We start from the raw sequence: 26,296 nt of genomic DNA, 5'->3' as shown, positions 1-26,296 counted from the left end.
TATTCATTTGAGAACTGTACATTTCTCAAAATCTCTCGAAATTAGGATAATAATTGGAAAATATTAATGACGTTGGAGATCAACTGGAAAACTTTTAATTTTACAAAATTTCTCAAAGGTTGGATAGTGACTTGAGAATGAAGTTGGATATCAACTCGAGAACGATCTGGTTTAAGAATAATTAAATAATGATTTTGGATATCACTTCCGGCACTAGATATAATTTCGCCGGAGAATTTTTTTCCATGTTTGTTGGGTAAACAAAATCCAGCTGTTGCCAGATCTACAAATTATCTAGATAATAAAAAAACCAATGTTGCCGCACAAAACAGCATACCACAAAGGCGGCCTTAAACTGTGACTGAAAAACTGCTCAGTAGTTTAACTGGAGTTTAAATTTGAATAGAGTTTAAGCAAGCTTAGTTTAAGCTTAGCTTAACCAACCACTGATAAACTGGGCCTTAGTGTCATATTGGCACATGTCAGCTTTGTTAGCGTTGCAAATATAAAAACCGAATAATATCTGGTTCGTCTTACAAAAACAATTCGCCATGTTCATCTTGCCATTCTTATCCATCTCGCCTTTCATCGATAAAACAAATCCCATGAACTTGTTGAATTTTCCCCATTTTCCCCCTTATTCGATTGAGAAAATCCACACCAAGTAACGTGTTCTTTAAATATAAAATGTTCCTTACATAAAAATTTAACTAAGGTGCAACGTATAAGCACCGGTATGCGTCTTTTGAGGTGGCATTAATATGATTGTGTGTAATTGATTGATTTTTAACAACATTTTTCTTCAACTGATTAATTATAAAGTATTCATATTAAAAATTCCATTTTTCTGTTTGCGAAAGTCCTTTCAATTCGGTACGTCTTGCTATTCACCATGTTTCCCCAAATTATATTAATTCGGTACGTCTTGCTATTCTCCGTGTTTTCCCAAACAGAGGTGTATAACATATAGCTGAATCGGTTGCAATGAATAGTGGACACACACCATTTGTTGAGGTGATATATAAAATTAATGTAGAGGTGAAACATAGACACATATTTCAGTTGCATCTCAGTATAATGCGTATTGAAATTTAGGAGTCAAGGCGAATCCATACCAGGAGGTGGCAAAGTGAATTCCCAATTCGCCGTGCAGAACAATGTCAAGTGAAAGGATAATTTTCATTGAATTCGATTAACTGACATATTGTTATACAAGGCGTTGTATGTAAAATAATGAAGAAGAAGCAATCAGCTGTTGGGATAACAACATCTGGTACTGAATTCGCCTTGATTGCGATGCCAAATAAATTGTTAACCTAATTCGCCGTGCAGCAGAATGCCAAGTCAAAAGAAAATTAGCATTGATTTTGACTAACTGACATATGTTGTACACAATGCCTTGTTATAGAATAAGGACCCTGAAACGGTGGATCGGATTAAAGCTCGTGGCAAGCTACCATAACGCCCTAGTTATTAACACACCATACCAATCAGTCATTTGGTTTTTCACCACATGCACAACCTGTAAATAACATGCAAATACAACAAATTGATCCATATGGATCATATTAGCCGGTTTCTTTACACACTTTTACGTTTGCGCGTAAAAACCCTTATCCTCGCTTAGATAATGCTTAGGAGACCCACCTAGCGGCATCTAGCTACAAAACATGTTGTACCGAAAAGCGCAGCCACAAACAAAAAGCAAAAAGTCGTATTATGAAAAAAAGCCCCACGGCCGGGAGAAAGTCCCACGCTTTGAAATCAATGCATTTACCAATCATCGTCCATTCGCCTCATCAATTTCGCCATTCACCACTATCAGCCTTGCAATCTACCATGTCAATATTTTGCACTGTTGCGCACTTAATGTACTCTATATCGACGGGTGGCAGCCTCGATACGCCATGTTGCACGAAACGACTGCCAGAGGTCGTCTTCGGCGTTGTAAAATAGAAAACGCGCTATGATTGGCTGATTGCTTACTGTACGTTTTGCGAGTTAAAAAGTGAGGAAAAATCTTTATAGAATAAAAAGTTAATAAAAAACATATAAATTGTTGTTGAACAGTGCAAATTTGTTATAAATTAAATAAAAGTGCTGATGCTTTTTCGATAGTGTATAAAATTTTGTGCAAGAATAAATCGGTTATGAACAAAAAGGTGAAAAATTATTTTTCATAATGGCGGACTGGTTAGGGCTTGAGTTTGCGACTGGCGAAGCCATCAATTGAATAAGCGCTAAAGATACAGTTTTGGGGAGAAGGTAGAGTATTTTTGATAGAATGTGAAAATGCAAGCAATTTAATTTTTTTTAAAATCCATTCATTCATAAATGCATTTTGTTTTTGTTAATTGTAATGAATGATATTAAATTGCCTTATGCTATATGTCAAAAACTTGAAGAAGAGAATACCTACTTATTCTGTATGTGTTCAGTAAAAAAAATAACCTTCAATTTTTATTCTTAATTTTTCCGCAGATTTTCCAATATCCGTGTGTTGTTTATTTTTATAAAGTTATTTTAAATAACATATTGTTGAAAGTTTTATATTATATATATATATTTTAAATAAAATTTTAATTAAACACCTCACTTGGCGAAAGTATGAGTGGACGAGGCAGTCGAAAGCGGGGTAGACCGCCGAAGACGCCGAATGAGCGTGCTGGCCCCAAATTTAATTATCAGCTGTTAAAGAAGCCAAAATATTTAAGTAAGCCTGGAGATTCTCAACTAAGTACACCATCTGCATCGCGTGCTTCATCACCACAGGAAAGCGATGGGAGTCGCAGCTATAATCGCAAATCCACCAGCAAGAGTACACGGGGCAGATCACGCAAATCGACAAGCAGCACCGCGAATGTTAGCCGGAGAGGAGGTAAATAACCGAATAAACAAACCACCTTGTTTACTTTGTTTTCTTTAGTTATAAGTTGATAAACCCGCATATGAATTAACATACTATTTATACAACCAAGAGGGTTTGATCTTAATTTGCATACATCAGCTAGATTTTTAATCCCAATACATTAATTAAACCTGCGAAATAGAAATTTAGTTAAGCTTGTTACCAACATATTTTTAGTGTGCAATGCATATTTCCGTTTAAGCATTTCGGTGGGAGTTTGCTGCAATAACCAAATCAATCACATTCAGAAGTAGGCTAAAAGTACCAAAACGCATCTTTTGACACCCGTCTAGATATTTTTGGACGTGTAGTAAGAGTGTCATGCTGTCGTATAAAATTACCATTTTAAGAATCAGGATAATATTTAATTGAATTTTGTAGCCACCGTTGGTGTGACTGGAACAAATTATCCATCCAATGATTATCCTCAGGTACGAGATTACATATTTATCATCATGGAAAAGTTACACGTAGCGAGAATAAATTTTTCTACATGACTGGTTGTACGTTCTTATTCTGTTGTAAAAAAATCTGATCCTCTATTATTTCTTTTTACATGCTTATATTCGTTTTCTTCTTTCCTTCTGTTTTGTTGTTTGTTTTAGTTTCTATTTATTTTCCTTTTTTGTTTGTATGGCTTGTATTATTGTTTTTCCTTTGTACTCTTGTTTTTGCCTTTACCACAGCGCTGCATACGTTGTAAAGGCCGCGCCACAATGAAATTTTTCATATAGAGCGTTTAACACAAGCTTATGCATTCCAGTAGTAACATCGCCACAATCAACCAAGATGTTGGTTGCTATTAAAAATATGAAGGACCTTCAGGCTTGGCAATTGAAGTTTATATCGCCTTGCCCGTTCACATACAAAATTTGGCGAAGCAGTGTTATAAACATCCTCACTATACAAGAAAAATACTTGCTAACGTATTTTGTGTTCTGTTCATTTGTTAAATTACAGTTTTTAACTGAAAAATTTTAGAAAAGTACCAACAAGTGTGTGAAAAATAATTTCGGTAGTAGTGCAGTTTAGGGGCCCAACCCTAAAGTTGGGCCAAGATTTTCGAGTGAGGTATCAAAAGACGCGCATTTACGTCTAGATTAAGAATCCGAAAGTGGTTCAAAAGTTATCGGCGAAAACAGGTTTGTGTGATATATATGGTTCCCGCATGTTTGCAATCTTTTAAGCGCACACATCACTTTACTTTTTATACTTGGTATATTAACATAATCTAACTAGCACGAATTAACGAAAAAAATGTTTTTTTCATTTTCACTAATCTATATATGTATATATAAAGAAGTGTACATTTTCATTGTCACTCCACAACTCGAGAACGGCTCAACAGATTGCCATGAAATTTTTAGGAAAGATACAGGAAGGAGAGATGATGGTTAGTTGATTTTGAAATCCCAAATCGGTTTAGCCATATATGTATATATATAAATCAAATTCATTGTGTGTGTGTGTTCGCTATGGAAACGTATTTCCCACACATCAATCATCACCAAATTTTGGTTATGGGTTCCTTCGATCAAGGGAAAGGTTTTAGGCTAAAAATAATTTCGATATATAAAAGGGGCGTGGCACCTCCCATACAAATGGAATCCTTGGTACTGCATACCTTTGAAGGTATACATGCAAGAACATTGAAATTCAATGAGTAGTTATATGAGGTCAATCCCTAACACCACCAAGAAAATGCGGAATTTGGAGAAAGGGGGCGTGGCACCACCCATACAAATGGAATCTTTAGTAATGCAACTTTGAAGGTATACATACCAGAACATTGAAATTCAGTAAGGAGTTACATGAGGTCAATCCCTAACACCACCAAGAAAAGGCGGAATTGGGAAAAAGGGGGCGTGGAACCTCCCATTCAAATGGAATCTTTGGTACTGCATAACTTTGAAGGTATACATGCCAGAACATTGAAATTCAGTAAGGAGTTATATGAGGTCAATCCCTAACACCACCAAGAAAATGCGGAATTGGGAAAAAGGGGCGTGGCACCTCCCATTCAAATGGAATCTTTGGTACTGCATAACTTTGAAGGTATACATGCCAGAACATTGAAATTCAGTAAGGAGTTATATGAGGTCAATCCCTAACACCACCAAGAAAATGCGGAATTGGGAAAAAGGGGGCGTGGCACCTCGCATACAAATGGAATATATTATATTGCATATATCTGCATGTCGTAATGGTAGGATAATTAAAATTGGTAAGGAGCTATGTGACGTTGTTAAGTCCTACAACCTCCAGTAAAATGTGGAATGGGGAAAAACTATGGCTGCCGTATTAACTTAAGTTATTTTAATACCTAAAGTTTGACTGCATTGTTGAGTTTAGCTGTTATGCCTTTGGAAGTTTAGTAATCTGCCGCTGTTAAAAAAATTTTTTAGCTTCAGTCTATCTACATCTTCTATAAAAATCAAATTCTGTGTGTGTGTTCCCCATGAAAACGTGTTTGCTATACTTCGATCATCACCAAATTTTGGCTCGAGGTTCCTTGGATCAAGACGAAAGTTTTTCATATTTCAGAATTAAGAATTTTAAATTTTTTGGCTATGCGAAAGAACTATCTTAGCTCCCAAAAATGATCATGTTAACAAAATCAATGATCGCTTTCAAAATCAATTTCCTGGTGAAGTAACGAAATATAAATCGATCGACACAGTTACAGATGAAGATAAAATTGTGAATTATCCAAATGAAGATACAATAAGATACAAGAATAAAATGTTTTAACAGAAAATTTCACCAAATATGCGTACAAAATTCAATTCAATTTACAGAACAATAAATTAAATTATCAACAAACAAAACAGAAAAAATAACGCAACATCCATTCGATCTCGGGTGTTACAACGTGCGCCTGGTAAAGCTAGTTTACTTATAAAATATCAACACAAATATTGCAAAAAAATTCTGTCCAAATGAAAACATATGAAAGTGAACAGTCAGGGCTGTCATGGAATCCAAGTCGGTTTTGCGTTTTGTCGGAATTACAAACCAATATTAATTTAAATTGATGTCATAAAACCGTACTGGTTTTACTCTTTTCGAATGTAAATAAAAGCGATATTCGAATCAGCTGTTTTGCGATGCACCGGCAATTTTGATGTTAATTTTTTGGCAAAATTTTATAAAATAGTTGTTTTGTGCATTTAAACAGAAATAAACAAATTTATTGACATCAAAATGACATCAGCAGTTGTAGCATTTATGTTATTGGAAGAAGAAAGTTGCAAGAGTGTCAAAAGGAAAATTTTGAGAGATCGCAGCAATCCATTTAAGTTGCCAGAGACAGCGTAATTTAAAATATTTCTTAATGTGGGTTTCCAAATATTTATAGGGTATTTCCAGTTACATTGCATACTATCGCATAAACAAAGAGGCTATCCGAATGGTATTGGACATCATTGAAAGACGTTTAAACCCGCAGCACGTTCAACTAGCAGCTACCTTACGATTTTTAGCTGAAGGACCCTATCAAAGATCAGTTGGCAAGGATTCTTGCACGAGTATAGGTAGAAGCACGGTGTCAGCGATTTTAGATGATGTGCTTCGGGAAGCCCTTCGCAATATATGGATGTTTCTCCATAAATTCAGTCAAAATACTGTTTTGTATTGAATTTTTATGTTTTCCCCTATTAAGAATGAAAATATATGTAAATTTACATTTATTTCTATAAAATAAACCTTTATTTACTTACATTGTTAGAAAATACTCAACTGCAAGGGAAATACGACTAGGAAAAAATGAAATCTAACAGCATTTAATTGATTGGATTGTTTCCGATAGCAAAATCGATATTGTCGGATTCTGTGACACCTAAAACCGACACTAATTCCAATTCGAACATTAAACCGATAACATTGGATTTCATGACACCAAAGTAATTTTTTTGTCGTTTTTAAATCCGATCCCGACCGCAATTGGTTTCCATGACAGCCCTGAGTATTGCCAGCTCAGCAGGTAATAAAACAAGGTTTTGTTTGATATATAAAACATCTAGAAGAAATTTCTATAATAAAATTGTTTTTATGGGAAAATGATTGCTAACTTATCATAAATCGAATAATAAGTCGAAAAAATGTGTTATTGACAAAATACTATAATTTTATTTTTTTTTTCAAAAAAGGCTTAACTAAACATGCACAGTAATTCTGCGTAGAACAGCCTTAGCCGATCCAACACCGGCTGCGCTATGCACAGTAATTCTGCGTGGAACACCTTTCTGCATAGGCGGCCTTCGGCCGCGCTTATAAAAAATAAGCCTGGGCTACGCCACGGTGATGTCCTTCTGCGTAGTATACCCTTAAAAAAATATTTTAATACAGCTTAGCTTGGGGATGAAGAACAGAAATTAAGGTTAAAGCAGAGTTGCAATACATACATACGTTATGGAGGGAAATGAGAGGGCCGTTCCCCATAAAACTAAGTGCATTCTACTCATAATGTGTTAAACGCATCTATATGAAAAACTGCGCTTCATAAACGCGTTCAACCCTCGTGTTCCAATGAAACATGAACCAGGTCCGGATAGAGATTTAACAAGCAAATGCAACAACAATGTGATCCATATGGTTCACATTGTTGTTGCATTTGGTTCACGTTGTTGTTGCTACAACTCCTCTACGCTTCAATAATTGCATACGTAGCTAATTCCAAGCGTCGCTACAAAAAGAAAAATGTTTCTAAAAAATTCAATTATTTTTTATAATTGCCATTATACAAAAGTTGATTGAGTATAAAACTAAAAAGGAAAGTTTTCACCACCGCGCATAAGTGAAAGAAATTTCACAAGTTTGCAAACGAAAAATTGTAAGCAAACATTTTCTTCTTGGTCTTTTCTAGACGTATTTCATGCTTTGTCGCTTTCATGCAGCTTACGCCTCGTACGCAGCTCTCCAATCAAGTACATGTGTTCGACATCAAAGCGTACAGATTTCGCCTGCAGCGTCTATGACGCGTAGCCTCGTGTGCGCTTTGCCTTAACTGGAGATGGTCAAAACCGCCCTTAATCGGAAAACTGCTCCAGGTTCTAAAAAAGTGCACAAAAAAGCATCCAAATTTTACTACCATATGGTCGCAAGTAATAACAGATTAACTCCTATTTTTTTCATAGGACAGTCTGTTATTACTTGTGACAATAGGAGAGTTCCATTGAGTTATCGAGCTCTGGCTCACGATCAAATCTCATTGGAACGATCTGGATCAACTTTGTGAGAGCTGGCAGCACTAATATAAAATATCTGTTTTGTTGAAAATAAGAAGAAGAAACGTACACAAAAATTGAAGATACCGATAGAATTATTAACATTTAAATAGTTTCGCACGTACACTATTTTCCTTACATTTTCTTCAAGTTGTTTACTCTCCGTGGTTTTGCTTTTAAATATGGTGAAATCTTTTATGAACCTATACACATATGTATGTACACATGTTTATTTCAGAGCTCTGTGAAGTTGGCACCTACTTGGTCGAATAATTAAAAAAACCATATCTCATTCGTTTGTCCATCGTTTGTCCACGTTTGTCCAGGAAAAATTTTCGTTTGTCCACCTTTTGTTAAAAAGTTATTTCAAAAAAAAAAAAATCGTGTGTGAAGTTGGCACCTCCATTTGCGAGTATTTAAAAAAACTAAATGCCATTCGTTTGTCCATCGTTTGTCCACGTTTGTCCAGGAAAAATTTTCGTTTGTCCACCTTTTGTTAAAAAGTTATTTCAAAAAAAAAAAAATCCCGTGTGAAGTTGGCACCTCGATTTACGAGTAATTAAAAAAACCAAATGCCATTCGTTTGTCCATCGTTTGTCCACGTTTGTCCAGGAAAAATTTTCGTTTGTCCACCTTTTGTTAAAAGGTTATAACAAAAACATTTTTTTTCGAAAAAACCCCAAAAAATTTTTGTTTCGCTTTATTGTGCTAAATCGTATGTCCGTCGTTTGCCCATCGTTTGTCCATGTTTGTCCAGGAGAAATTTTCGTTTGTCCACCTTTTGTTAAAAAGTTATTTCAAAAAAACAAAAATCGTGTGTGAAGTTGGCACCTCCATTTACGAGTAATTAAAAAAACCAAATGCCATTCCTTTGTCCATCGTTTGTGCACGTTTGTCCAGGAAAATTTTTCGTTTGTCCACCTTTTGTTAAAAAGTTATAACAAAACATTTTTTTTTTTCGAAAAAACCCAAAAAAATTTTTGTTTCGCTTTATTGTGCTAAATCGTATGTCCGTCGTTTGCCTATCGTTTGTCCATGTTTGTCCAGGAGAAATTTTCGTTTGTGCACCTTTTGTTAAAAAGTTAATTCAAAAAAACAAGAATCGTGTGTGAAGTTGGCACCTCCATTTACGAGTAATTAAAAAAACGAAATGGCATTCGTTTGTCCATCGTTTGTCCACGTTTGTCCAGGAAAAATTTTCGTTTGTCCACCTTTTGTTAAAAAGTTATAACAAAAATATGCCTATAACAAAAATATTCTTTGCAGCGTAGGTAAATGCAAAACTCTAATTCCACGAATCTTCAAATGACTTGCGTGCAGGATTTCTGATCTATTGAGAGCTCACCAGATACAATCCGTCACGACGTACGCCATTTTCCACTGACAGCACGTGCGTGGTGGAAATTGAGACACAAAACGACTCTTAAAGTATAAGGCCGGGAAAAAACAGTTTGGTCTGAGCATATAACCATTAACATCTTTCACCTCAAAATCGCAAGCTTCGCCGCCACAGGGTGATCCTACGCCGCCGCCAAAAAAGTGATCAGCGTAAACCTCTAACTCATACTCATTAAAAGTATGGCATCAAAAATAAAAAAATTATTTTTATTTTAAAATGAAGTCATAAATATGATTCCTTTATATTTTAATTTTTTCAGAGTAAAAAATAGCTTAGAATATTCAAAGCGAAATATGACAGCGATATTTAAAAATTTTCAAATACATGACATCTGCAATTGTTACACATAAGGTGAGCTATTTAAGGGTTTCTATACAAAGGCCATTAATTTTTTAAAATTTTTCAGAATTCAAAGTTTTTTACATTCATGTTGTGCATTTACAGACAAATTATTATCATTATTTATAACTAATTTGTTGTTAATTATTGTCCATGTGATGTATGTAACTCAAAATTTATTTTATTTTTTGAGAAAACGCAAACAAATTTAATTTTTTTCGTACTTTCGTTATGAAAATAATATACAAATACACATCCACTCTCCAGAGTTTTAATTGATTTATTAACAATTTTCACTAATAAATACTTCAGCTAAATTTATGGCGATTTTTTTCTATAACAATATGTGTCAATACGTGGTAAAACCAATGTAAATGAAGTTTGGAAATATAAAACATTATTCCATATAACATACATTTTGAGGTCCACATCAAAACGAAACATTTCCTAAATGCAACCAAGCCTTCGTGATTGATGGTAAAGATCCCTATAAATTTGAAGAAAAGTGTTAACATCAAAAAAAAAAAAAAAAGAAACAAGATATACAATGTAAAGCTAGGCCAGTATCGTGTTGTATGATCCATGACTCAAATAAATTTTTTAAATCGCAATAGCACTGAATTGGTTAATCGGATTAGGAAAATATGTGAAATGGTGGCTACCTGTACTCATAAGATCTATAACTTATTATAATTTTTACGATTTTTTTGGCAGATTTATATTTATCGTTTGAGTGAAATTGCTTTTCGATACGTGATCGTGCAAACGTTATTGGCTCATGCTAACACCGTAAATTTTATGTACAATTTAAAACTTTCCATGTAGTTTAAAAAAATTGTATTTTCGTTGAACTGTAAAATTTTGTTTAATGGAGGTAGCACCACAATACAACTTTCACTAGAGATCAATGGAAATATTCTTTGCCAAAATGACTTATGGCTGAAATGTTACGTTGTGATGTGGAAAATGGCGTACGTCGTGACGGATTGTATCTGGTGAGCTCTCAATTGATCAGAAATCCTGCGCGCAAGTCATTTGAAGATTCGTAGAATTAGAGTTATGCATTTACCTACGCTGTAAAGAATATTTTTGTTATAGGCATATTTTTGTTATAACTTTTTAACAAAAGGTGGACAAACGAAAATTTTTCCTGGACAAACGTGGACAAACGATGGACAAACGTATGGCATTTCGTTTTTTAAATTTCTCGTAAATGAAGGTGCCAATTTCACACACGATTCTTGTTTTTTTGAAATAACTTTTTAACAAAAGGTGGACAAACGAAAATTTTTCCTGGACAAACGTAGACAACGATGGACAAACGAATGGCATTTGTTTTTTTTAATTACTCGTAGATGGAGGTGCCAACTTCACACACGATTCTTGTTTTTTTGAAATAACTTTTTAACAAAAGGTAGACAAACGAAAATTTCTCCTGGACAAACATGGACAAACGATGGGCAAACGACGGACATACGATTTAGAACAATAAAGCGAAACAAAAATTTTTTGGGTTTTTTCGAAAAAAAAAATGTTTTTGTTATAACTTTTTAACAAAAGGTGGACAAACGAAAATTTTTCCTGGGCAAACGTGGACAAACGAATGGCATTTGGGTTTTTTAATTACTCGTAAATGGAGGTGCCAACTTCACACACGATTCTTGTTTTTTTGAAATAACTTTTTAACAAAAGGTGGACAAACGAAAATTTTTCCTGGGCAAACGTGGACAAACGATGGATAAACGAATGGCATATGGTTTTTTTAATTACTCGTAAATGGAGGTGCCAACTTCACACACGATTTTTGTTTTTTTGAAATAACTTTTTAACAAAAGGTGGACAAACGAAAATGTTTCCTGGACAATCGTGGACAAACGATGGACAAACGAATGGCATTTGGTTTTTTTAATTACTTGTAAATGGAGGTGCCAACTTCACACACGATTTTTGTTTTTTTGAAATAACTTTTTAACAAAAGGTGGACAAACGAAAATTTCTCCTGGACAAACATGGACAAACGATGGGCAAACGACGGACATACGATTTAGAACAATAAAGCGAAACAAAAATTTTTTGGGTTTTTACGAAAAAAAATGTTTTTGTTATAACTTTTTAACAAAAGGTGGACAAACGAAAATTTTTCCTGGACAAACGTGCACAAACGATGGACAAAGGAATGGCATTTGGTTTTTTTAATTACTCGTAAATGGAGGTGCCAACTTCACACACGATTTTTGTTTTTTTGAAATAACTTTTTAACAAAAGGTGGACAAACGAAAATTTCTCCTGGACAAACATGGACAAACGATGGGCAAACGACGGACATACGATTTAGAACAATAAAGCGAAACAAAAATTTTTTGGGTTTTTTCGAAAAAAAATGTTTTTGTTATAACTTTTTAACAAAAGGTGGACAAACGAAAATTTTTCCTGGACAAACATGGACAAACGATGGACAAACGAATGGCATATGGTTTTTTTAATTACTCGTAAATGGAGGTGCCAACTTCACACACGATTTTTGTTTTTTTGAAATAACTTTTTAACAAAAGGTGGACAAACGAAAATTTTTCCTGGACAATCGTGGACAAACGATGGACAAACGATGGCATTTGGTTTTTTTAATTACTTGTAAATGGAGGTGCCAACTTCACACACGATTTTTGTTTTTTTGAAATAACTTTTTAACAAAAGGTGGACAAACGAAAATGTTTCCTGGACAAACATGGACAAACGATGGGCAAACGACGGACATACGATTTAGCATAATAAAGCGAAACGAAAAATTTTTTGGGTTTTTTCGAAAAAAAATGTTTTTGTTATAACTTTTTAACAAAAGGTGGACAAACGAAAATTTTTCCTGGGCAAACGTGGACAAACGAATGGCATTTGATTTTTTTAATTACTCGTAAATGGAGGTGCCAACTTCACACGGGATTTTTTTTTTTTGAAATAACTTTTTAACAAAAGGTGGACAAACGAAAATGTTTCCTGGACAAACGTGGACAAACGATGGACAAACGAATGGCATTTAGTTTTTTTAAATACTCGCAAATGGAGGTGCCAACTTCACACGCGATTTTTTTTTTTTGAAATAACTTTTTAACAAAAGGTGGACAAACGAAAATTTTTCCTGGACAAACATGGACAAACGGTGGACAAACGAATGAGATATGGTTTTTTTAATTATTCGACCAAGTAGGTGCCAACTTCACAGAGCTTTATTTCAGGGGGAGGGGGGTCTACCGGTGGTCACCGAGGGGGGAGGAGGATAAAAAGTTGTAGAAAATGGGTCACGTAGTTTGGGTACGTTCCCTAACGACATGCCAAACAAAAAGTGACCCTTAACAATTTTTTACAAAGACGTCCTCTGTAAACATTTTGAAAGAAATACTTTCCGTGTGGGAAGTCGATATTTAAATTTTATTCACGCAGCCCAAGGCACATTAATTAGTGTAAGGAATTCCAAAAAGGCAATTGCAATTTTGATTAGTAATTTAAGTGAAAATTATTATATTTATTTATTTGTTCAAAATAGCAATATTTAAGAGAACAAAACACATAACAAGAGAATTCCACCTCGTTTGTCAGCTACTTAATTTGAACAGCTGAAAATCGTGGTGAAATTCGCATACGCCTGAAAGTCTAAAAGAATCGTGGTGAAAGTCGCGTACGCCTAAAAGTATGCAAGGACGTGCATTGAGTTGGGCCTTCAACGAGGTGGAATTCTACAACGCCTGCAACACTCAGGAGGCTAGCCATCAAGGCATGGCCTAAGCTTCTGAATAGTTCGACTTGTGTGTTACGTAGCTCAAATTTTTTGATCAGACATTGCACTGTCACCTAGTTTTAAACTATATTTCCGGTTTCAAGTCCCTAGATATCCAGGAAGTTAGTTAAAAATCGATTGCAAGATTCCCAATTTAAAACTAGTTTTCTTAATATCTTGATCCATGCGCCACCTAGCGGAATTTTTTGATACAATATTGCATTGTCACCGGGTTCTGACTTACGGCGCAAGTTTCATGTCTCTAGGTCATCGGGAAGTTACTCGAAAATCGATCGCAAGATTTGCCCGTTTTTAAAGGATTTGCAATTATCTTGACTGGCGCGTCACCTAGCGGAACTTTGTTTTCTGTAAGTTGTATTGTTACCAAGCCTCTAACTAAGTGCCAAGTTTCAAGTCTCAAGGTAACCGGGAAGTTAGTTAAAAATGGATTGAAAGATTCCCAAATTAAAATTTGTTTTCTTACTATATCGATCCGCGTGACACCTAGCGATTGTTTTTTATCAAATGTTGCATTTTCACCGACTTCTGACCCACGGCCCAAGTTTCAAGTCGCTAGCTTACCGGCAAGTTACTGAAAAATCTATTGCAAGATTCCCCTCGTTTTTCAAGGATTTGTAGTTATCTCAATTAGCGCGCCACCTAGCGGAGTTTTGTTTTCTGTAAATTGTATTGTCACCAAGCCTCGAACTGTGCGCCAAGTTTCAAGTCTCTATGTCACCGGGAAGTTAGTTAAAAATGGATTGAAAAATTCCCAAATCAAAATTAATTTTCTTAATATCTCGATCCATGCGCCACCTAGCGAATTTTTTTTTATCAAATAGTGCATTGTCAAAGGGTTCTGACTCACGGCCCAAGTTTCAAGTCTCTAGCTTACCGGGAAGTTACTTAAAACTCGATCGCAAGATTCCCTGCGTTTTTTTTTGGGGATTTTCAGGGATTTTCGTTTATCTCGATTCGTCTGCTACCTGACGGCATTTTGGTTTCCACGAATTGTAGTGCCACCGACTCGTAAACTATGTGCTAAGTTTCAAGTCTCTGGATCACCGAGAAGTAAGTTAAAAGTCGATCGCAAAATTTCCATTTTAAAATAAATTTTCTGTATATCTCGATCCGTGCGCCACCTAGCGGATTTTTCACTTGCATTGTAATGTCTCACAGATCTGAGCTATTTTCTAAGTATCAAGTGTCTAGCTCAACGGGAAGTTACCGAAAAAGACTTCTGTGGGTCAAAAATTCGTATGGAAATGAGGGGATAAACATGAAAGGGACTTAATATAATTCAGACAAATTCTTTTAGATTTGGTCCTTTTTTCGATGAATTTGGTCCCGAATGAAAACAGGGTATGGCAACCGTGGTTCAAGTCGAGGCCTTTGCGAAGGGGGTGAGAAGAAAATGTTAAAAAGAAATTTATTATTTACGAGTTTATCCCTCGAAATAAATGAGTATATTAATATATGTGACCCGGCCTATGAAAAGGTGGCTTATGACTCAAAAAAAAAAAGAAGAAAACTACTAAGAAACTGAAGAAATGTATTGTTTGTCTTTAACAGCTGTTTCTCGCAATTTCTTTTTTGAGTCATAAGCCACGTTTTCATAAGCCGGCTCATATACATATATTGCGATAGAGAGAAAATATAAATTAATACAAACCCTCAAAAAAACTTTAATACACTACGAAAGTGTTAAAAAGCCAACTGTATTTTTTTATGGTGCACCGCCAACATGTGAAGTTAACGTGACACTTTTTGAAAACCAATTTAGAAAAAAAATTTGCCGCTCCCATATAAAATATCGAGTGGCACTTAAACTTTATGTGATTCTTGAAGTTAAAAACATGCTTCAGAACCCGATGGCAATTCACCATGGAAACAAAATTTTACTAGGTAGTCCAGAGATCGTGAAAATTCAAAAAATCTTCCGAACTTCCCAAAAACCCAAAGATTTGAAACTTTAAACTAAACTTCGGGCTTTATAAGGTTGCAATGCAATACTACAAAATTGAAAAATTGGAGAAAAAGCTATTTTTTTTTAAAAAGTTTGTAAGATTGAAAAATTTGTTTTCAAATTGGTTAAAACTTTTTTCGTAAAGAGAGAACTGTCAAATTCAATCACACTTTGTTGAATACACTTGGCTCCCCTTTATATTTGTATACTCAGCGTTCTTTGCACACAGAGTATATTAACTTTGAATTGGATAACGGTTGGTTGTACAGGTATAAAGGAATCGAGATATAGACTTCCATATATCAAAATGATCAGTATCGAAAAAAATTTCATTGAGCCGTGTCCGCCCGTCAGTTAGCACGATAACTTGAGTAAATATGGTACACTAGCTTATCTGGACCCAGAATAAATTGGTATTGAAAATGAGCGAAATCGGATGATAACCACGCCCACTTTTTATATATATAAAATTTTGGAAAACAAAAAACCTGATAATTTAGTAAGTAATACACCTAGAATGTTGAAATTTGACATGTGGACTGATATTGAGACTCTTGAGAAAAATTAGGAAAAATTGTTTAAAATGGGCGAGGCACCGCCCAATTATGATAAAATCAATTTTACAAATATTTTTAATCATAAATCAAAAACCGTTAAACCTATCGTAACAAAATTCGACAGAGAGGTTGCCTTTACTATAGGGAATGATTTGAAGAAAAATTAACGAAATCGGTTAAGGACCACGCTCACTTTTATATAAAAGATTTTTAAAAGGGTCGTGGACGAATAAAATAAGCTATATCTTTGCAAAAAAGGGCTATATATCAATGGTAGTTCATTTCCCAAGTGGATTTATAACAATAAATAGGAGAAACTTTAAATTAAAAAAAATGGGCGTGGCACCGCCCCTTTTATGACTAAGCAATTTTCTGTTTCGGGAGCCATATCTCGAAGAAAAGTTAACGGATCGTAATAAAATTGGGTACACAAATTTTCCCTATAGCAGGAAATATTTCTAGAAAAAATGGACGAGATCGTTTAAGACCACGCCCAACTTTATATAAGAGATTTTTAAAAGGGTCGTAGACGAAAATAATAAGATATATCTTAGCAAAACAGAGCTTTGTATCAATAGAATTTTACTTTCTTAATTGAATTATAACATTAAATTGGAAATCACTAAAATTTTTTAAAATTTACTAAGGAATTTTCCATGTATCGGGAGCCATAACTCGAGCAAAATTAACATATCGTAAGGAAATTGTGTACATATATTTTCCTTATGGCAGAAAATATTTCTAGTAAAAATGGACGGGATCGATTAAAGATCACGGCAACTTAGATATAAAACAAGCTTAAAAGGGTCGTAGACTAGAATAATAAGCTATAAATTAGCAAAAAATAGTTTTGAATCAATGATATTTCACTTATCAAGTTTTATTGTAAGAGGAAATGGGGAGACATTTTTTGTTAAAGGGGCGGTGCCACGTGTTATGTAGAAAAGTAATTTATCTGAAATGAAATGTACAATTGAAGCTCACGCTGAGTATATAATGTTCGGTTACACCCGAACTTAGACACCTTTACTTGTTGTTTTATATTTTTGTTCCTCATACAATTTTTTACAGTGGTTATGTTAATATTTGAATATCAAAGTTCAATAAGATTATCAGACCTGTTCTGAATTCCGACTCGTTTTGAAAAGTAAAACGAGGCTGATTCCGAGTCGATTTCTTTTTGGTGTTCTGAATTCCAATTGAAACAAATCGATTCGAAGTCGATTTCGAATCGTTTTCATTTCGAGTCGATAATCAAGGGAAACAGTTGTTTTTACTTATTTCTGGTACAAAATGCCAGAACCATGGTTTTCGGGAATGCAAGTAAAGAAGACGTGCAATTGTGCATAAAAATCGCAAAAATCGATCGATCGAAATTGAGAACACGTCGGTTTCTTTCGACCAGAATCGCTTGGTTAGCTTGGAAAATTTTTGATAGGAATTTTCAAATTAATATTTGTTATACTAAATAAACAAATAGTCCAGCAAAAAGCTGTTATAAATCTTCCAAATAAAATGAATAATTTAATAAAACTTATTTGTGGGAAACATAATGTAATTATCTGTGCTTAATAGGCAAATTACTTTCGATTCCGACTGCTCAGAGGCAACACTTTTCAAATCGACCAAGTCTGGTCGGAATAGATATTCAGAACATCAATCCATTTCGATTCCGAGTAAATGTATCTACATATTTATTTATTTATTAGTCTACAAATTTAACAATAAATCAGACTAAATATATTACGGATTACAGATAAATTACAGAGGCATAAAAATTGAACAAAATTATATTATAAAATATGTACATATATATTTTATAAATCTGTTGTCGGGATGGACTGTGATGCCGAGCAACGGAAATTGATTATTAGTGCTGTCGGAATGGACGTGATTTCGAGCAGCTGATGTATATTTGACACACAACAAGTAGGGCTGCGATGTGTGGCAGATTGGAAAGGACGTGATTCCAAGCCACCCGCCCAAAAATACTGGAGCTGGTGATAAGATGTGATTTGCAACCTAAAAAGAATATTATACCCATTATTAAGGTCTTATATGTATATTAATATTAAACCTTGTACAAAACTTTATAGCTTCACAGCTGCCGCAATTCAATTGTGAACCTTACTTTTCCAGGGGAATCCTATTACTAATATGAATCTCATACACATATTAAGCAGCCAAGGCTCTGGCGACCCCAAGTTCCTCATGCGGCGGAGGGCGGAATGGCCTAGAAGGTTCAATGTGGTCATGTTAAATCACTCCCGTGATGATTTTGCTTGTACCTTAATGGTGCTTGTTGACGGATCGGACCGGAACCTGAAACCGTACTGACTGTCAATAATGAGCTTATTTTCGTGAACATAACTCATAATCTGCCCATAAAAACTCAACGACCTTTGAAAGAAAAGCAAGCATGGGTATAGGCCGATAATTGTTATTTTGCTTAATATATGTATTGTGAATTTTAGCATCACTATTTTATTAGTACCCTGTGAAATTTCACTTGTTTGACTTTTTTTCGACTTTGATTTTTAAGGTTTTTTTCCTACTAAAAAAATTTTCATATGTATACCCTGTCCGACCCAAAAATGTCCACTAAAAACCTTGGCGATAACAGTTTTTTTTAATAAAAAAAAATACATGAAAATTGTCTAGTGTTGGTCTTTCTTTAGTAAATTCCTCTGTACCGACCAGATATGGGAATAATTGTTGTCCTAGTCTACTAGATTATTTTATTGTGTCTGATTTGTCTTCTGTCTTAAAGTTCGACCAAATTTCGTTTGTGTCTGACCATGATTTAATTTTCTGTTCCTTTGACATTACTGTTGACCATGGCAATTTAGTTTCGGTTCCTTCAAGTTTTCCTGACTATCGCTCGATCAATTTTAACAATTTGAGTACTGAGATGTCTAGGGTAGACTGGACTTATTGCTGGAGCTTGCCATCGGTAAACGACAAGCTAAACTTTTTAAATAATTTATTGTTATCTTTTTATAATGCTCATGTACCGATGTGCACAGTTCAGCGAAAATCTCGATCGTGCCCATGGTTCAACAAAACTGCTCGTGACATAATATGTAAACGTAACAAAGCCTATGCAGCATGGAAACGGAATCGCACTGATATAAGCTGGGGTTCATATACGAATATACGGAATGTAGCTACTGCTACTATAAAACATGAGAAGCAGGCATACTTTCGAAAAATGTTAAATTGTGAACTTCCTAATAATGTGTTGTGGCGTAACTTGAAAAGTCTTCGTGTACATGTTAAAGACAATCCTGATTGCTCGCTCGACCCTGAAGATCTGAATGCAGTATTCGTTAATTATGCTACCTCTTCCAATGTCCCAATCACCCACCCGATACATTGTCCTGTGAATTTTTCCCAGAAATTTGAATTTTGTGCTGTGTCGGAGCATGATGTGGTTAGATGCATTTATAAGGTACGCTCAAATGCTATTGGTGAGGATGATATTCCTGTAAAATTTATAAAAATTGTTCTTCCACAGATACTGCCAGCCCTGACCCACATTATCAACCACTGCATCACAACCTCGTGGTTTCCTGATGTCTGGAAGATCGCATCTGTCCTTCCTGTATCTAAAAATAAGTCCGCCTGCCGCCTAAGTGATTTTCGTCCCATAAGCATCCTTCCTGCGTTGTCGAAGACCTTTGAGAGCTTGTTATCAGAACAGATCCATGCTTATATTGACAAGTTCAATCGACTTTCCCCATTCCAGTCTGGATTTAGAGCAAAGCATAGCTGTTCAACTGCAATAATCAAAATCTTGGATGATATTCGGGCGCCCTATGATAGTAACAAGATAACTATGTTGTGTCTGCTCGACTTTTCCAAAGCGTTTGATTCTGTCAACCACACGTTGTTGTGCATGAAGCTAAAGTCTTATTTTGGTTTTGGGGACTCTGCCTTAGGTCTCATGAGGAGTTACTTGGGTGGTAGAGCGCAACGAGTGAAGGTGGGATCGCACGTCTCTAGTCTTAAGAGGTTATCAAATGGTGTCCCCAAGGTTCTATACCTGGACCGTTATTATTTAGCCTATTTATTAATGACATATTTACCACCTGCAGGTATGCTCAAATGCATGCTTATGCAGATGATATTCAACTTTATATGTCTCGAACACATGCGCAAGTTTCTGAACTTTGTACCAAGTTTAATAGTGATTTGTCAGCTATTTCGTCTTGGGCGCAAAAAAATTATCTTTCCCTTAATAGTGATAAATCGTATGTGCTACCTATATCTAAAAGGCAAATTAACTCATCAAATCTACCAGCTTTATATATCAATTATAAGTGCCTTAAGTACGTGTCTAAAGTAAGGAATCTGGGGGTTGTTATTAACTCTAGTCTCTCTTGTGATGATCATATTAACGCTGTTATCAGTAAAGTTTACTACACTCTACGTAATCTACGAATGTCTGCCCCCTTCACCCCACTTGGAATTAGGAAGCGGCTTGCTATACAACTAATGCTACCAACTATCTGCTATTCGGATTGTATATACAGCAAATTAGATTCAAAATCGGCACATAAGATTGATGTCGCCTTTAATCATATCACGCGGTATGTCTTCGGGTTGGCTAGGTATGATCATATATCAGCGTGGCGAACGAGTCTCTTGGGTTGTGAAATATCTCAGTATCTTAAGGCTAGGAACTGTATATTTTTGTGTCGTGTGATTGCTGATAAAATGCCTACTTATGTATATAACAAGCTAACATTCTCTAGATCTGCTCGCATAAGTGACTTGATCGTGCCCAGCTACAATTATTTAAACTCTGCAAGACTTTTCTTTGTCAATGCTATCCGCATTTGGAACTCTATCCCCAACTCGGTTCGCAATAGCTTAAGTAGAAGCAACCTTAAGAATGTTATATTTTCTTTCTTTGGTAAAGTTTATACAAATTAGAATCTGAGTTTAGCTACTTATTAATCTAGTCAATCATTGTTGCAAAATGTCCTTATCACAATTCTTGTGAAACTTATATATTATCACTTTTATTACTTTATGGAATAATATATACATTTTTAAGTTTTAAGTTTTAAAAAAATATACTCATTATTTTGTAACCATTGTTGCACTATAAAAGATCATACAAGATCTTATTGTGCTAATACTGTCAGTAAATAAATGAAATGAAAATTTTACAATCAAATGAAATTTTTTTAGTAGGTCATGAAAAAAGCCTTAAAAATCGAAGTCGAAAAAAAGTGAAAAAAAAAATGAAATTTCGCAAGCTCGAAAATTATTTTTTTGGGTATGCGTAGTGGAACTTTTTTTCCTGAGCCCAAATCCTATCGAAAAATCGATGGCGCGATATCGGTTCACTTTTTCAATAGAAATCGACCCACCCTAGTGTACATAGTTGTTTTATTGGAAGGATAGCGCGAGAGTCAGCAAATATGAGTAAATGTTTAATTTTCTTTGCTGATATTCAAAGTGTTTACAAAAATAAAGGAGTACATTCAAGTTGTAGTAACTATTCGTTTTGTCGGTTAACATTATAAAATCGAATAAAATAAAGGGAAAGGAAAAGGAAAGCCAACGAAAGTAAGGGAAGTGATGTTTTTAATCTTGACATTTAATTAGCATGGTCCTCCCATCAAAAGCGATTTTATATACAGAGTCGTATTTAATTACATACTTCAATAACGTACTGACTGTCAATAATGAGCTTATTTTCGTGAACATAACTCATAATCTGCCCATAAAAACTCAACGACCTTTTAAAGAAAAGCAAGCATGGGTATAGGCCGATAATTGTTATTTTGCTTAATATATGTATTGTGAATTTTAGCATCACTATTTTATTAGTACCCTGTGAAATTTCACTTGTTTGACTTTTTTTCGACTTTGATTTTTAAGGTTTTTTTCCTACTAAAAAAATTTTCATATGTATACCCTGTCCGACCCAAAAATGTCCACTAAAAACCTTGGCGATAACAGTTTTTTTTAATAAAAAAAAAAATACATGAAAATTGTCTAGTGTTGGTCTTTCTTTAGTAAATTCCTCTGTACCGACCAGATATGGGAATAATTGTTGTCCTAGTCCACTAGATTATTTTATTGTGTCTGATTTGTCTTCTGTCTTAAAGTTCGACCAAATTTCGTTTGTGTCTGACCATGATTTAATTTTCTGTTCCTTTGACATTACTTTTGACCATGGCAATTTAGTTTCGGTTCCTTCAAGTTTTCCTGACTATCGCTCGATCAATTTTAACAATTTGAGTACTGAGATGTCTAGGGTAGACTGGACTTATTGCTGGAGCTTGCCATCGGTAAACGACAAGCTAAACTTTTTAAATAATTTATTGTTATCTTTTTATAATGCTCATGTACCGACGTGCACAGTTCAGCGAAAATCTCGATCGTGCCCATGGTTCAACAAAACTGCTCGTGACATAATATGTAAGCGTAACAAAGCCTATGCAGTATGGAAACGGAATCGCACTGATATAAGCTGGCGTTCATATACGAATATACGGAATGTAGCTACTGCTACTATAAAACATGAGAAGCAGGCATACTTTCGAAAAATGTTAAATTGTGAACTTCCTAATAATGTGTTGTGGCGTAACTTGAAAAGTCTTCGTGTACATGTTAAAGACAATCCCGATTGCTCGCTCGACCCTGAAGATCTGAATGCAGTATTCGTTAATTATGCTACCTCTTCCAATGTCCCAATCACCCACCCGATACATTGTCCTGTGAATTTTTCCCAGAAATTTGAATTTTGTGCTGTGTCGGAGCATGATGTGGTTAGATGCATTTATAAGGTACGCTCAAATGCTATTGGTGAGGATGGTATTCCTGTAAAATTTATAAAAATTGTTCTTCCACAGATACTGCCAGCCCTGACCCACATTATCAACCACTGCATCACAACCTCGTGGTTTCCTAATGTCTGGAAGATCGCATCTGTCCTTCCTGTATCTAAAAATAAGTCCGCCTGCCGCCTAAGTGATTTTCGTCCCATAAGCATCCTTCCTGCGTTGTCGAAGACCTTTGAGAGCTTGTTATCAGAACAGATCCATGCTTATATTGACAAGTTCAATCTACTTTCCCCATTCCAGTCTGGATTTAGAGCAAAGCATAGCTGTTCAACTGCAATAATCAAAATCTTGGATGATATTCGGGCGCCCTATGATAGTGTTATGTACGATCTCTGTATATGCACGGTCCCTGCTCGTAAATTCTATCAAGCCGCTACTTAACTACATAATTCACATAGCGGTCATTTTTGGGTTATGTGCGAGCAGAGTTCATATACCAATATCAGCCAACCTGTACTTAGGTATATAAAACCGGTTTCTCTCTTTGCCTATGACGATGATTCTAAAACACACCGTTGCCAGTTGGATAGCGACCGCGTAATAATATACCAATGCTTATATTGTTAGTAATAAGATAATGAAATAAAGTAAAGTATTGAATATTAAATTGGCGCAGTCAGTACAAAAAAAAAACCGCTCCCACAAAAATCGTATCTTAACATACGACATATTGGGTAAATGCCGCCTAAGGAGGAAGAAGTACCATCACAAGTGCAGGAAAATCGCGTGGCACCAATGGCATCTGTAGGAAGTTTGGAATCATTCGATGTTAATCACGCCGAGAATTGGGCAACCTACTACGCCAGATTCGAACTGTACCTGCTTGCCAATGACGTGCAAGGGGAAGGGCGCCAGAAAGCTGTTTTTCTGACACTAGCAGGCGCACCGCTATATGACCTTCTGTCGTCATTGGCCTCGCCTAAGCAGGTGAGTGATATGAGCCTTAGTGAAATGAAATCAGTTTTAACGAATCATTTTTCTCCTCGCCCCTCGGAAATTGCGGCATATTTTAAATTTCACAAACGTGATCAACAACCCACCGAGAGTTTTCCTGAATACGTAGCTGCATTACGAAAGTTAGCAGTTGATTGCAATTTCGGCAGAGGGTTGGACCGCATGTTACGCGACCGTTTGGTCTGTGGTTTACGAGATGAGGCACTTCAGAAAAGCCTTCTCTCTGAATCTGATCTAGTACTGAAGAAAGTTATCGACCGCGCTTCAACGGCAGAAGTAGCGGCAAAGAATGCACTAGAAATGCGGCGATCGGAGCAAGTGCATCGAATTACTAAAGGAGATAGCAACAATTTACCACCTCGAAACAAAAACAAATACAACCCAAATAAGGCTAACAGTAGGCCTTGCAACGGTTGCGGGGGTAGCCACCCTCGCGTTCAGTGCCCGCACCGTGAAACAGTATGCTCGGCATGCGGTACCAAGGGCCATTTGCAACGCGTCTGTCGCTCGGCAACACCCAACTCATCGTCTACTCCTCAGAAAGCATCTAATAATTCACGTCGTGGGAAAAAATCAAAACCACAGTCTATCAATCAAATTCTACCTGTGGCTAATTTTAAGAAGTCAACGTCGATAGTTATAAATGGACGTTCGTGTCAATTTGAAATCGACTCGGGCTCGAACTACACCATAATGTCAACGCAGACTTTTCAGCGCACATGGCCAAATAGCCAGCCTAAGATACATAGTTGCGACCTTCAATTGATGGATTATCAACGTAATCACATCCCTATTAAAGGAGTCATAGAGGCAGACGTCACATATCAATCGCGAAAAGTTACGGGACTTCCAATAGTCATTGTGGATGGCAACCGCTCAGCTGTCTTGGGATGCAATTGGTTCGCTCCTTTGGGTATTAGCATTGAAGGAGTAAATGTCATTGCAGATGTACCGTCAATTGCTAAGGTACTTTCAAAATTCAATCACCTATTTTCCGACGAACTTGGGTGTTTTAAAGGAAACCCAGTTACACTTCAGATTGATAGAAATGTTCAGCCAATTCGCTACCCACCGCGTCGAATTCCGTTGGCCACCAGAGCACTCGTCGAATCCGAATTGGACCGATTATGCACACAAGGCATATTACAACCTGTTGAGTACTCTGACTGGGCAACACCTATCGTACCAGTTCTTAAACGCGATGGCTCAGTGAGAATTTGTGGGGACTACAAGTCGACACTCAACAAGGCACTCAGGCCACATAATTTTCAAATTCCTGCCGTTAGCACCCTGCTCTCGTCTATAGAGGGTGGCAACATATTCGCCAAGCTTGATTTGGCACAGGCATATCAACAATTGGTTGTTGATGAGCAGTCGTCACTACTGCAAACAATCGTCACACATAAAGGAGCATTCCGAGTAACACGTCTTCAATTTGGAATCTCCTCTGCACCCGGCATTTTCCAAAACTTTATTGAATCTCTCTTGCGAAACATACCGGGTGTGTTGCCATATTTTGATGACATAATGTTAATGGGTAAAACAGAAACCGAGCTTGCAGAACGTATTGAACAGGTTTTTACACGATTCGATGAATCGGGGTTGCGGCTACGTAAAGATAAATGCGCATTTGGAGTGCCAGTTGTTGATTTTCTTGGTTTCAAGCTGGACTCCCTGGGCATTAGGCCAGCATCGAATAAGGTTTCTGCAATACAAAGTGCGCCGCAGCCTACCGATAAAAAACAGCTTCAAGCGTTTTTGGGACTCCTGAATTTTTACCACGCGTTCCTTCCAAACAAAGCGACGCTGGCCGAACCCCTTCAGCGCCTTTTAGATAAGAACAGCCGTTGGTGTTGGACAGATAAACATAAAGTAGCTTTTGAAAATCTAAAAAAACTTGTAACGTCAGACCGTGTACTCGTACATTATGATGCAACGTTACCCTTATTAGTAGTTTGCGATGCTTCTCCTTACGGCATCGGTGCCGTCCTTAGTCATCGTATGCCTGATGGTGCCGAAAGGCCCATAGCGTTTTACTCTAGGACACTGTCGAAAGCAGAGAGAAATTATGCACAAATAGACAGAGAAGCTGTGGCTTTAATTGCAGGGGTAAAAAAATTTCACGAATATTTGTATGGCAGAAAATTTACTCTTGTCACAGACCATCGTCCGCTTTTGGGTATATTTACGTCATCAAAACCGGTTCCCACCGTTATATCCACTACAATGCTCCGTCGCTGCATTTATTTACGCGCTTACGATTTTGACCTCCTATATTGCAAAGGTAACAAAATGGGGAACGCAGATTGTTTAAGT

At 36.1% G+C, this 26,296-nt stretch overlaps 1 protein-coding gene across 3 annotated transcripts in view; it reads left to right on the top strand.

The window, feature by feature from the left end:
- The first annotated feature begins 1,969 nt into the window (after positions 1-1,969).
- E(bx) (nucleosome-remodeling factor subunit NURF301 E(bx)) overlaps positions 1,970-26,296 on the top strand; it is a 74,462-nt gene continuing 50,135 nt past the window's right edge. For 2 of the 3 annotated variants that reach the window (XM_067791530.1, XM_067791531.1), the window contains exons 1-2: positions 1,970-2,265; positions 2,482-2,878. In XM_067791530.1, the coding sequence (XP_067647631.1) occupies positions 2,608-2,878 (271 nt within the window). In that variant the 5' untranslated portion in view covers positions 1,970-2,265; positions 2,482-2,607. The remainder of the gene's footprint in view (positions 2,266-2,481; positions 2,879-26,296) is intronic. The other variant, XM_067791529.1, reaches the window with a different exon arrangement.

The sequence above is a fragment of the Eurosta solidaginis genome, chromosome 5 (assembly GCF_040869045.1).
Source record: "Eurosta solidaginis isolate ZX-2024a chromosome 5, ASM4086904v1, whole genome shotgun sequence".
In the NCBI taxonomy this organism is placed as follows: Eukaryota; Metazoa; Arthropoda; class Insecta; order Diptera; family Tephritidae; genus Eurosta; species Eurosta solidaginis.
The sequence above is the reverse complement of the archived record's forward strand: the minus strand, read 5'-3'. Positions and strand labels throughout refer to the sequence as shown.